Raw genomic sequence first — 13,866 nt, 5'->3', positions numbered from 1 at the left:
ATTAAGATTGGTTAAACATTTTAATTGTTTTTGAGTTTAAATTTTTACTTTTAACATTTTCAATAGTTTCATTTATTTTGATTAGTTTATAAATATCTTTGAATGTTTCTGAATGTTATGGATTTCAGAAATATTCAAAACCTTTGACAGGTTTGACAGCCAAAGAAACTTGGGGATATTACTTAGCCAGTGGAAATTCCACCTGTTTCTTGGTTCTTTTTGGGCACTCACTTTCATTAGACAGAAAGTCACTATCTCCAGATTACTTCAGAAAAATGAACAATTAGTTGTCAATGTGTCTTTATTTTACTTTTTTTTGATATGAAACATGTTTAAAATTTTGACTATTCCATTCATTTTTGTATAATGTTCTGACTTTTCCAATTAATAAAACCCAAGTTGGCACCAGAAAGTAACTTAATGCTTGCATTTTAAACACTGAAAATTATAAGACTGAAATATAGCAACTTCACCTCACATTTATTGCATATGATCTTTATATTTTTTTTAAAAAAAGCTGGTTTCACTTTCTGTGACAGACGGTATCAAGGATACTAATTTCTTATATGCTGTCCTACTCTGGAAATAACTGTATATCATTTTTCATAATTTAATCTCTCCTCACCTCATCAAAAGAGATCTGTAGGAAGCATGGTAGTTATGGTGCTGGACCAACAGTTGAGAAGTTGATGAGCACCAATCCCACAAGACCAATTTATGTGGTTACATATAGCAATTTAGCTAGTTCACAAGTTCTGATTTGTCATACAAGCCCTTTATGGTTGCCCTTCAACGGAAGAAAGACTGCTGATCTGTTGCAGTGCTGTGAATCTGCAAAGAAAAAGCTTGAAATAGACAGCTGATAAGGCTAGTTGATGGAAAGAGAAACCAGTTAACACTTAAGGACTTCTTTAGCCTCCTTCGTGATGAGGTTGTACTACTCACGAACAACTTAAAATGATTGATTCAAGGAATAATGGAAGGAGAAACAGAAATGAGAAATAGATCTGCCTTTGAAATTAGTTGGAAAACAGTTGATTACATGGGGATTTTGAGTTTAGCAGGAGACGTGAAATGAGGAGAGATTAAATCATCAAATGATATGGGTAGAAGGGGAAGCAGTAACAGATGATGAGGCCCTTGGTGGAAGGACCAAGAACGAGATGACGGTGGAGGTGCAGATCATGTCAGTAGAGATTCATAGGAATTAGCAATTAAGAAGGAGGGTGTTTGGTCTCTAATGTCTGTGTCAGTTGAGAAAGAGCTACCATCTCTTGGTGTGTAACCATCTAGCTTATAGTACACAGTGCTCACCCTTTTAAGTGAAAAATTATTTTCCCAGCCTTGCCCATTATCCTAAACCTACGCTCTTTTTATTACACTCTCATAATTTCATGCATCACAGTTAAATCTTTTCCTCTGCTGTCTTTGTTGTGAAGCAAAGAATTCCATAACTAAACTTATCAGTCTTGGAGATGCACTTGTAAATATTATCTCTGATCACATCCTTCCTGTAATGTGGTCTCCCAACAAGTGCCCTTTTGTAAATCTTCATTAAAAAGGGTACATGAGCAGTGAAATCTGGGGTTCATTGAAAGTGGCCAGGCTGAGAAACTGGTTATTTAATTTAAAAAATGTGTACGGGATCCTGGGCTTAATAAATGGAGACATCGAGTACAAAAATAAGGAGGTCACGATGAACCTTTATGAAACATTGGTTTGACAGTAATTGGCGTTTTATCCAACAAACAAACTATTGGAGGAACTCAGCAGGTCAAGCAGCATCTGTGGAGAGAAAGGAATTACAGACATTTCTGGTTTCAGTATTTCTGAGTTTTGACATTTCAGAGATGTCTAGCATCTGTGGTCCCTCCTGTTGTTTTATCCAATTTGGGGTGTAACATTTCAGAGAAAAAGTAGAGGCTTTAGAAAGGGTGCAGAAGAGCATTTCTAAAGTGATGCCAGTGATGTGCATCCTTTGTGCATTTCACAAAGGTTCATCATGATCTCCTTACTTTTGTATTCTGCCCATCTATGAAGCCCAGGATCCCATACACATTTTTAACCAGTTACATGGATAGACTGGAGGAGCTGGGGATTTTCTCCTTGGCACAGGGGAGATTGCAAAAGGATCTGAAAGAGGTATTTGAAGTTTTGGAGGTGTAGAAAAAGAGAAACTGTTCCATTGGAAGAGTGGTCAAGAACTAGGCGACATAGAATGAAGGTGGAGGGCAAAAGAACCAAAACCAACAGGAGGAGAAATTTACACCATTTGGGTCTGGAATACATGGCCAGAGGTCATAATGGAAATTGACTCAACTGCCATATTCCAAGGTTGAGCTGGGTGAGTATCCTGAAAGGAGAGGATTTGCAGAGTTGTGCAGAAAGGACATGGCAGGGAAAAGATTCTAATTGGATTGTTCCTGCGTGAATCTAGAGTGAATTTGAAGGGACAACTGGCCTCCTTCCATGTTGCAATAATTCAGTGAAGTGTGATGTAAGACTTGGTCATTCTTCAGTTTTCCATTTTTCCAGAAAAAATGGTACAATAGTGTAGTGGTTAGCGTGACACTATTACAGCGCCAGCGATCAAGGTTCAATTCCTGTCGCTGTCTGTAAGGAGTTTGTACGTTCTCCCCATGTCTGCGTGGGTTTCCTCCGGGTGCTCCGGTTTCCTCCCACAATGGGCGGCGAGGAATGGTTGGGCCGGTAGGGCCTGTTACCGTGCTGTAAATAAAATTTTAAATTTTAAACCCAGCCTGTTCATTCATTCTGTAATAGTATTGGAAATCACTCCTGGCATTCCTTCTCTTGCCTCGCTTCAATATCCTCTCTGTGATCTTCTAAAACACAAACACACATCATTCTCTGCCAGAAATAAAATGAGAGCTGCAGTGAAGGTCTGAAGTCATTGCTGTGGGCAAGAAAGTTGTAAAGATGCCAAGTGCAAAGATGAAATGTCGTTTCTGAATTTACATGAAACTTAATGGCATGGTGTGGAAAGACACAGATTTTAGAATCAGAATCAGGTTTATTATCACTGACATATGTCATGAAATTTCTTGCTTTGCGACAGCAGTTTAGTGCAAGACATTAAAATTACTATAAGTTATAAAAACAAAGTGCAAAAGAGGAATAATGAGGTAGTGTTCATGGACCATTTAGAAATCTGATGGCAGAGGAGAAGAAGCTGTTCCTAAAGCGTTTAGTGTGGGTCTTCAGGGTCCTGTACGTCCTCCCCGATGGTGGTACTGCGAAGAGGGCATGTCTTGGATGGTGAGGGTCCTTAATGATGGATACCACCTCTTGAAGATGTCCTCAGTGGCTGGGATGGTTGTGCCCATGATGGAGCTGATCATCACATTCATCAGATTGTCAGTGGTATGGTGAATTGGCAATCAACTGATAACTCAGGGACAGTATTTACGAACAGAATGTAAGTGAATACAGGAAGTCCCCGGATTACGAACGAGTTCCGTTTTTGAGTCTGTTCGTAAGTTGAATTTGTATGCAAGTCGGAACAGCATGTAAGTCAGTCCAGTATTTATAATTGTTATTTGTTCAAGTTGAACGGACCCATTTCGACTGTTTTCGTTACGTTTCTTTTTTTATTCCGTGCGGGATGCAGGAAGTTAAGGTTCAGTGGGTCGCGGGTGATGTTAACCGAATGCGGAGCAGTTATTAGCATTTCTTTACCTGGAAGTACCTGGCATGAATCCTTGTCCTCCACGGGTGTTCTCCCCAGGATGAATTGCTTTATAGTTCAGTATAGGGAGGCTACTTGTGAGGGCTGGTGCCGGACAGGCCGTGTCAAGCAGTGCAATCATTCAGCATTGAATGTGGGCCATTACTGGGGACTGGGAGCATCTGCTTCACATGTTAATGTGCTAGGTGATATCTTTATGGTAACAACACAACGTTGATTGCTGGCCAGTGAGCTTGCACCATAAAGAAATCTCTGGGCTGGGGAAAGCTGAGCAGCAACTTCCATGATATCTAAGTAGAGCGCACTGTGGAAAGAGCGGACTGAAGCCTGCGCCCCCTCTCCTCACCCTCCGGCCCGGTGCTTCCTTCTGTACTCGGGCAGAAATCTTTCGTTAAGTGAGTCCAATGCTGACAAAATATCAAACAGTACACCGGTGGTTTGACAATGTTCCTCAAAAATAAAACGATTACATAATGTCTGGATCCAGTGTTCGCCGCCTCTGTTCTAAGACACGGTCGGATGTTCAGAAAGCATCTAACGTAAATCACTGTGCAATCGATTCTTCTACAGTGCTTTATGAATGAACATTAAAATTCTTCACAATCAGATGCGAATATGGACAACCATTGCATTAAACCATACATGTAAATATTTACAGTTCATCCCGTACTAACGTTAGTACGAACCATTGTGTGTAACTCAATTTTTTAAAATAATAGGCTTTATGGAGGTCGGTTCGTAAGTATGGGCGTTCGTAACCTGGGGACTTCCTGTATCAAATAATCATTTAATCCATTTTTGGTTTTCCCCAGTGTGGTGAAGATTACACAGTAAATACAATGAGGTTGGAGGATGTGCAAATAAATTGCTGCCTTGCACAGGAGGGTTTAGGTCCCAGTATAACTTCATAAATCACTGGTGGAACTTGACTTGTGTGCAGTCCAGTGTTTGTGAGTTGTGCAGTTTGCAAATGTCTGGGGAGATGCTGAGCAACAGCTTGTGCTTTCCTTTAGAGAGAGAAAACAGCATGTATGCAAATTGCATGCCATTTCTGTTTTAAACTAGATGTTTGCCAAGAGTTTGGTAAGGGTAAGAGTTGCATTCAAATAGTATGTTTGCCCTCAACTGGGCTTGTATGGGGAGATCTGAGTGATAAAGAAATTGTATATATTTTAATTGTTCCCAATTAATTTGGGCAACAAGAACATGTTGCAGTAAACATTTCCAAGGTGTTACTTTTCAAAAGGAGCAGTGGAGTTTAATTATCATTCTTGCGACAGTACCTAAATTTCTCATTGTGTGCAGTATTGGCTGTTCTGTTTCCAGACATTATAATCTCATCTGTATTTGAAATGTTGTGTATTGCCTGTAAAATGCTTAGGAACATCCTGAGGTAATGAGAGGTGCTATATGAATGCAAGTTGATACTATCCTGGGAATGTTTCAATCACTAATAATGATAACAAGAATGTGAAGTAAATATTAAAAAAAGAACTTTAGTTTGTTATTTTTAGTAAGACAAGGTAAAAAGGCTCCAAAGGGAACAGATACTTGGACAGGTACATGGATAGGAAATGTGTAAAGGGACATGGGCCAACTGCGGGCAAATGGGACTAGCTTAGTTGGGAATTTTGGTTGACATGGACCAGTTGAGTCAGTTTCTATGCTGTATGACTTTATGACTTAGAACAATACAGCAGAGGAAAGGCCATTTAGTCCACAATATCTGTGCCAACCATGATGCCAATCCAAACTAATCCCATCTGCCTGTACTGGTCGATATCGCTTCATTTGCTGCCTGTCCATATTATCTGTCTAAATGCCTCTTAAATGTTGCCCTCATATCTGCTTTCACCACTTCACCTGGCAGTGTATTCCAGGCACCTATCACTGTGTATATATTTTAAAAAAACTTGCCTCATAAATCTCCTATAAACTTCCCTTCCTTCCCTTAAAGTTATGCCCTCTAGTATTAGACATTTCCACTGTGGGAAAAAGACTACCCTATCTATGCATCTCATAATTTTATATACTCCTGTCAGGTTGCCCCAGAGAAAACAATCTAATTTTGTCCAACCTCTCCTTATAACTAACACCCTCTAACTCGGACAGCATCCTGCTGAAACTTTCTTGCACCCTCTTCAAAGCCTCCACACACTTCCTATAATGCATCAACCAAAACTGCACTTACTATTCCGGGGCATTGGTCTGAGAGGGAAATAATTACATATAATCTGTTTAACAGACTTTTTGAAACCACATCAAATAATACACACAGGAAATAGTTATACAGTATGTAACAAGCTCTTCAGCCCAACTCGTCCGTGCTGACCTGAGCTAGTCCTATTTGCCTGCATGTGGCTCATATCCCTCTAAACCTTCCCTATGCATGTATTGTCTTTAATTTGTAATTGCTTCTACCACTTGCTCTTGCAGTGTATACCCACCACCCTTCGTGTGGAAAAAGCTGACCCTCAGATCCTCTTTAAATCTTTCCCATCTCACCTTAAACCTGTGCCCTCTAGACTTAGATTCCCGTACCCTAGGAAAAAGACATGTTGGGAATGCTCAGCACGCCAGGTAGTATCTGTGGAGAGAGAAACAAGGTTGGCATTTCAATTGGTGACTCATCAGGGCTGGTGCAATGAATCGTAGATAAGTTTGATCAAGGCATTCACAAATTAATTGATGTAACTCACTTGTGAAATCAAATTTTCCATCAATTGTAGTGTCAATTTTTAATAGTCCTGTTCTAAAATGTTACTAGATTGAATATATTTCCACTGTGGGAGGAGCACAGGACAGGAATGCTTGAAATTCCAATTTACGTTCTGAGAATCCACAGGAATTCACCACCCAAATGGATTTCAAAATCTCCTTGACAGAAGCTGAGGCCCATCCCCAAAGCTCACCTTATGGAGTGATGATCTGGGCCAAACTCATTCTCACTGTGTTTAGTTTCATTTGTCTGGCTTCAGGACTGTCCCTCACTGTGGGAAGCAACCTCCTCTCATGCCCAGTCGTTAGTGTCTGCAGGTATCATTGGATTGTCCAGCACATCAGACCACCAGCAAATATTCCTGTGTGTGTGTGTGAGGGGTTTGAGTCAACTTTCATTTTGTAATTCACGTTGCAGTCTATGAACATTTACAGGTTGGTCATTACTGAGTCCAGACATCAGGAGAAGGAGGGTTAGAGGGCAAGTGGACTAGGGGAGATGGTGATAATTTGCTTGATGGGTTAAATACTGACAGTGTCCAGCATATTTCCGTGTAAAATTCTTTTTTTATCCAGCCAGATTGCACTGGATTCAGCCCACGTCTCAAGTTCTCACGGATGCCCACGGTTGCACTGTCTGTAGCCACCCAGCTCCCGATACCCCGCTGCAGTCATTCCATGAGGAGGGTCCATGAGTGGGATGAGGCTACAGGTGGGAAATAAGGCCCCACTCACAGACTGCCTTAACGACCTTCTGACAGCTGAAAGACCTATTCACTGTCTCCAAATGTCTCTGACCATCAGAGCTTCAGAAGGACATTTCAATGAACAAAAGACATAAATCCATCTATAATAAAGCCTCTTAAAAGCAGATTCAACTCAAATAAATTATATTAAATTATCAATAAGAATTAAAGTGAGAAACCAAACTACTGACCTGAACTTACCATTTTAATGAAGATTGATGATCCCATTTATTGAACTTGGCTGCACCAGCATAACTGAGATATAAAGTAGTGTGGCAGTGTGGAGGAGCAGAGGGATCTGGGGGGTCCATATCCACAGATCCCTGAAAGTTGCCTCACAGGTGGATAGGTAGTTAAGAAAGGTTATGGGATGTTGGCTTTCATAAGTTGTGGAATTGAGTTTAAGAGCCGTGAGGTAATGATGCAGCTCTATAAAGCTCTGGTTAGACCACACTTGGAGTACTGTGTCCAGTTCTGGTCACCTCATTATAGGAAGGATGTGGAAGCGTTGGAAAGGGTGCAGAGGAGATTTACCAGGATGCTGCCTGGTTTGGAGAGTATGCATTATGCGGAGAGACTAAGGGAGCTTGGGCTTTACTCTTTGGAGAGGAAGAGGATGAGAGGAGACATGATAGCGGTGTACAAAATATTGAGAGGAATAGATAGAGTAGACAGCACCTCTTTCCCAGGGCACCAATGCTCAATACAAGGGGGCATGGCTTTAAAGTAATGGGTGGGAAGTTCAAGGGAGATATCAGAGGAAGGTTTTTTAACCTAGACAGTGGTTGGGGCATGGAATATGCTGCCTAGGGTGGTGGTGGAGGCAGGTACATTGGTCAAATTCAAGACATTGCTAGATAAGCATATGGAGGAATTTAAAATAGGGGGATATGTGGGAGGAAGGGGTTAGATAGTCTTAGGCGAGGTTTAAAGATCGGCACAAAATTGTGGGCCGAAGGGCCTGTATTGTGCTGTACTGTTCTATGTTCTAACAATAATGCTCCTGACTATTGAAAGTAATTTTTTTACTCAATGTGTATGGAAATAGGAATTTCTTTACAAAATTAATAACACAAAATAATTTTTGTTGCTATTACTTGATGTTGCCATTATTAGATAATTTTCTAGTATTTTTCTTTTGATGAATTTTTGTGGGAAAAATTTTAATATTTTAGTTCTTAGGGCAGAATTAATTATCCCTGTATATACTTTTAATGTACATGAGTGTTAAGGGGTTTACCCATCTTAACAGTGGCAGATAGTGGCTGGCTTACTATATGTGATGGTTGTGTCATGTTGCTGTATTGAGATCCTATCACCATACATTTGCCAAAGTTTAATTTACAAATGATTCACTATAATTAACTACATTATGTGTTGGTGGAAATGGTCTTTCAGTGTGTCTCTGCTTCTGTGTTTTGTATGTGAGAGAAAAAAAATGTTTGTATTTATCAAGATGAACAAAGAGAATGATCAACAATAAAATATTTCCTGTTTGGATGTCCTGTGTCAACAGCAGGTCTCTGAGGTCAGAATGGGATGCAATTCAATCCAGGTACTAGTAGATTTCTGAACAATCTAAGAATGTTCAAGTAGGGCCTTCTGACTGAAGTCTTTGACTTTATCTTTCTGAGCTGGATTTAAACCTAATTGCTTTAAGTAAACAAAGTGTTTACTTCACTGTCTTAAATTACTGTTAATGTTGTTTAACTATTATGCTTTGTGTCGATGGTATCATGATGTTACAAAGGACACTCACAATTGTTCCAAAATTTTACTGTCTGCCATTTTTACCAAAATTATTGGCTGTCTGAGCCTGCATGAAAGATAATTTGCAATGCATTTTTACATGAATGATGCAGTCTCATTGGAGATATTTTAAGCAAATTATTTAGTTTCCTGTAAGAAACAAACTTGACAATAAAGTTGAAAATACATAGTACAAACTAATCACTAGGTTGTCATCGCTATATTGTCAAAATGCAGTTATAACTAAAACTACATTTTGTCAGATGCGATAAAGAGATGAAAAGTAAACCCTCAGTTTGAATAAAAGAAACTCCAGGCCACTAGCACACATTGTGGATAATTGCCAGTCACCAAATCATTCCACTCATTGAAATATGTAATTAAACAAGTAATTTTCCAGTCGTAGCATTCACCTTTGTTATTGCTGCCAGTAAGTGGCACAGTGGCTCAACTAGTAGAACTGCTGCCTTACAACTTCAGTGACCCGGTTTCAATCCTGACCTTTTGTCCTGTCTGTGTGGCAGTTTCACTTTCTCACTGTAATTGCATGGGTTTCCTTCAGATGGTTTCCTTCCATATTCCCAAAGATAAGAGTCATACAGCACGGAAACAGGCCCTTTAGTCCAACTGGTCAATGCCGACCATCTAAGCTAGTCCCATGTGCCCACATTTGCCCTCTAATCCTTTCTTATCTAATGTGTGGGTTGGTAGGTTAATTGGCCTCTGTAAATTGCCTATATTGTGTGACTGGTAGAATCTATGGGATTTGATGGGAATGTGGGGAGAATAAAGTGGGATTAATGTAAGGTTAGCATAAATGGATACTTTATGGCTGGCATAGACTTGGCAGAAGACTCTGCTTCTGCATTGAATAAATTTGACTTGTATGGCTAAGATCAGCTGGTTCTATAACATTGACCACCAGTGCATTCATTGCATACGTTGTTACCAAATGGCTAAAATCTCAGTGATGCACGCTAGAATGTTGCTTGTTCCTGACTATAGTCGCGTAGACTAATTCAAGGAATTGGCAGCTGTAGGGTTGATTGTCTTAGAAGCTTGTGACGGGATCATTAGACATGTTATACATCTCTGTACTTGGAGACTGTAATACATTTTGAAACAGCACTTGTGATTATAATTGAAATTGCAAGTGCCAGTCTGATAATTGACATTTTAATTGATGAAAAGGAAAAATCATGAAGTTGAGCTCAAAGTTGATACAGAATGGCCATTAAATGCTGGCCATTTCACACCCTGAAAATGGATAATAGCCCAACTATGTGATTGCAGTGCTGGTTAAGATGAGATAAGCAGTCAACTTGAGCAATAATGGTGTTATTGCAATGATGTGACATGGAGGGATTCAACCTGGTCTTCTTCAATATTACTGTCCAGTGAATCACAGTCTCTTCTCTTTTCCCAAACCTGCTCAAATATTTTTTCCTTCAAAGATGGTATTAAACATAAAATTTCCTTGCAAAAACTTTAAAGATTCTTCTCTCTATATTAGAGATAGTATATAGATTATAACCATTGGGAATGATTAAATAAATCAGTTTTTCCCATCTGGAAAGGGAAGGCTGAAGGAAGACCTCAGAATTCTTTAAAGTTATGGAAGGTTTAAGGAGAAATGTGGAAAGGATGCTTCTATGTTGGGAGCCAACATTACAGGAAAGATGAGGACTAGAGTAGATTCACAAAGTTGTTGTCAGGGTTGGAAAGTTATATTTATGAAGGAAGATTAATTAAGTTACTTTCTTTAAGAAAAAGGGAAAGATTTAATCAACACTTAAAAGATTGAGGTGAATATAAGGGCCCATTTCTCTTTGCAGAAAAGTCAGTTTTTGGCACATGGACTCAGGGCAATGGGCAGGTGGATTAGAGGAATATGTTCTCACTTGGGAGGGATTGGCGGTTTGGAAATTGCTAGTGGAAGTGGAAATATACATCACGTTTTAAAAAGTACCTGGATGAGCATGTAATGTGTTGTGACCCAGTGCTGGGATACGGCTTGAATGGCTTTTGGGTGGAATGGATACACCAGCCAAATGCCCTGCTGTGCTGTAAGTTTCTGACTTTGCTATTTCTTACATAAGCTGATAAATCAACCATTCCTGGTCACATGAATGGTGAACTGAAATAAACCCAGACCGCTGATAGTTCTTGAACTATCAACTTTAATGAAACTTGCATTGTTTTACTGGGAAATTGCAAGAAGGCAACAAACATTTCAGTCCAACTTATCCACTGGAAATCAGAAATAAAAATAGAAAATGGCCTTTTCATCAGAAGCAAAATCATGGAACTGAAACATTAGGTGTTTGTCTCCACGGATTTTGTCTGATCTGCTGAATATTGTCATTTTCTAATTTTACTTCAGATTTTCAGTATCTGCAGTGTTTTGCTTTTGTCTTATTGTTTAATTCACATTGGGATCAATCCCCCACACACCTTTTAAGTATCCGTGCATTTAGAATATTAATTCTGAATATCAGGAATGCTAGTATTTTCAATAGTCAGTCTTCACACTTATCAGAAAACTAATGTTCACACATTAATTTCGTATACCAGCGAATTGTTCATATTTTCCAGTTTTGCAAGTTTGCCACATAATGAGGTAGCTTCTTATTAGTGAGCTACCATTCACGAGGATTTCATAAGATTTTGGCATTGCTTCAGTTTTAGCAGCTGAATTTAAGATTTTTTTTGCCAAAGAAACTTCTTTCAAAAGCTTTTGAGCAAGTAATTTAAAATGTAGTGCATCCATTTAGAGAGCAGTGTTTTGATCTAGCACTAGTTTAGATTTTTCTTGGCGGGAGTGGGTGTCAATTAGGTTTGTATTTCATATGTAGATTGTGCAACAGGTTTAGCTGTTTATTATTGTATGTGGAGTGGTACTTCGCAAACCATAGTGTTAGAAGGCATTAATTTTGTACTTCTACCTTTTTAAAGCCACCAAACAAAGACCCAAAGGAAGAAGGTGTAAATAGTCTAGAGTGTGGGAAAAAACCACCACCTCCTTCATCATCATCATCACCATCACCACAACCAACATCACCACAGAAATTGATACTACCTCAGAATCAGAACAATACAGCCACTAGTAAACCACAGTCAGGTAATAAGAGAAACTGAACTGGAATACAGTAAGTTTTATTCAAATGTGCGTTCATTGTCGCATTCAAGTGGTGCAGATATTATAATTTAACAAAATAATTAACAGTAAATTTTTTTAAGGCTGGTAGTTTTGAGGTAAATTTCCTGTATTAAATTTAAAAATTCCTAACAATACTACAATAAAGTATGCCATGGCAGAAATGTTTTTAAATAGATACAGTATTTTAATTTTAGTGTATATATTTTGATTTAACAACTAAATAGTGCAGATTGATGTATGTATTTAGAAAGTGCAGAGATTTCCAGTTTGAGTGTATAAGTCTCAATGTGTAATCATAACTGAGATAGTGAGACATAAACATGAATGGCAGCCATACCCATGTAGAGAATACATTTCTTATTAAATATTCAAAATAATTAAAACTTTGACAGTGGCTAGGAAGAAGAAAAGAAAAATGGGAACTTATAGCCTGGCTCCTAAGAAGAAGACCAAACTGCTAAAACAGCGCACCGTACTTGAAATGTTTCAGAACATGTCACAGTCTGCATCTGACATGCAGGTGGGTCTAGAAAGTGTAAGCCTTCTACACAGATTTTATTTTTCCATTTCCACTTGAAGAAAAATGTGTTACAGTGTAGTTAAGGATAGGATTTTTTAAAATCTTTGTCTTTTGATTTGGTTAGATTTTTTTTTATTTGTTGTCCATTTTAGAAAAAAAGATCTTGTGTCAAGTGGTGTTGGTTGGGCAAAGCTCTACTAAGATCGTCCTTCGTTCTTTTTAAAATTGATGTGAGATTAGATTTTGCTTGACCGAAATGCATTCTGCAGCTTCAGTTAAAATATGATGACCCAGAACACACAGCACCATTTCTTTTCATTCATATTAATTTGCCTTAATTTGAGGAAGAAGTTGCTTTGAATGTAAATGGAAGATCTCATTAGATCTGGAAAGTTTGTATTGGAAGTAACAGTGTTACATAAAAAACACATTGGTGTAAATGAATGTGGGTCTGAAAAACCATGTTGTTTGCAATCTATTCTTTGTAAATTCTGAGTAAAATATTTGTCACCCATTCTTAATTGTAAATGATTTATGGAATTTATATTTTCTATATGATTTGCTTATGGGGCAAATGCCTCCATTTGATTCAAAATGTTCAGATTGCATAGAGTGGAAAGTAAAATACTTAAGACCCATGACCACAAAAAAAAACAAAAAATGTGACACCTTAAGAATTATATGTGACTATTAAAGCAGCCTCTTAATCAGTATATTTATTTTTCTTAGAGTATCCAGTAAAACCTCGTTAAAGTGATATATTTACCTAACTTGACTCACCTTTGTAACTCTTAAGCAATTCTGGAATTTCTCAAATTTTTAAAACAAAAGAAAATGTTTGTGGTAGTTGTCAGGTCACGCGCTTCTGAAAGGAGAGGCAGACCTTTCATCAGAGCAAGTGAGGAGTAAACAGATTTTAGGGGAAGTCATGCAATAAGATAAACTGCAGTAGAATTTAGATGACAAAGGGATGATAAAGCAAAGTGCACTTTCAAACCTTCTGCCAATTAATCTCTCATCCAATCTGCTCTTTCACAAGCCCTTCCTTTTGCTTTTTCCTCTGTACTGATGAAAAGTAATTGACAAAACATTAACTTTGCTTTTCTCTTTCTGTGGAAGCTGCAGAAAAGATGAGCATCTCAAGTTATTTCTATTTCTATTTTTATTTGAGATTTCCAGCATTTGCAGTAGTTTGCTTTTTTTTAAGAATTTCATGGTTTTTTTAAAATATGTTAAATCTCCAGCTTAACTGATACCTTTTCCCCCC

General features: G+C 38.4%; 1 protein-coding gene across 7 annotated transcripts in view; it reads left to right on the top strand.

Annotated features, from left to right (window-relative positions):
• Nucleotides 1–13,866, top strand: part of LOC127582227 (histone-lysine N-methyltransferase EHMT1-like) — a 193,079-nt gene that overhangs the window by 82,102 nt on the left and 97,111 nt on the right. For 6 of the 7 annotated variants that reach the window (XM_052037349.1, XM_052037351.1, XM_052037353.1 and 3 more), the window contains exons 4-5: nt 11,875–12,040; nt 12,472–12,599. The exons of the other annotated variant lie outside the window; for it this stretch is intronic. In XM_052037349.1, the coding sequence (XP_051893309.1) occupies nt 11,875–12,040; nt 12,472–12,599 (294 nt within the window). The remainder of the gene's footprint in view (nt 1–11,874; nt 12,041–12,471; nt 12,600–13,866) is intronic. 7 annotated transcript variants of the gene reach the window in all.

The sequence above is a fragment of the Pristis pectinata genome, chromosome 23 (assembly GCF_009764475.1).
Source record: "Pristis pectinata isolate sPriPec2 chromosome 23, sPriPec2.1.pri, whole genome shotgun sequence".
In the NCBI taxonomy this organism is placed as follows: Eukaryota; Metazoa; Chordata; class Chondrichthyes; order Rhinopristiformes; family Pristidae; genus Pristis; species Pristis pectinata.
This window is presented reverse-complemented; position numbering and strand designations above follow the sequence as displayed.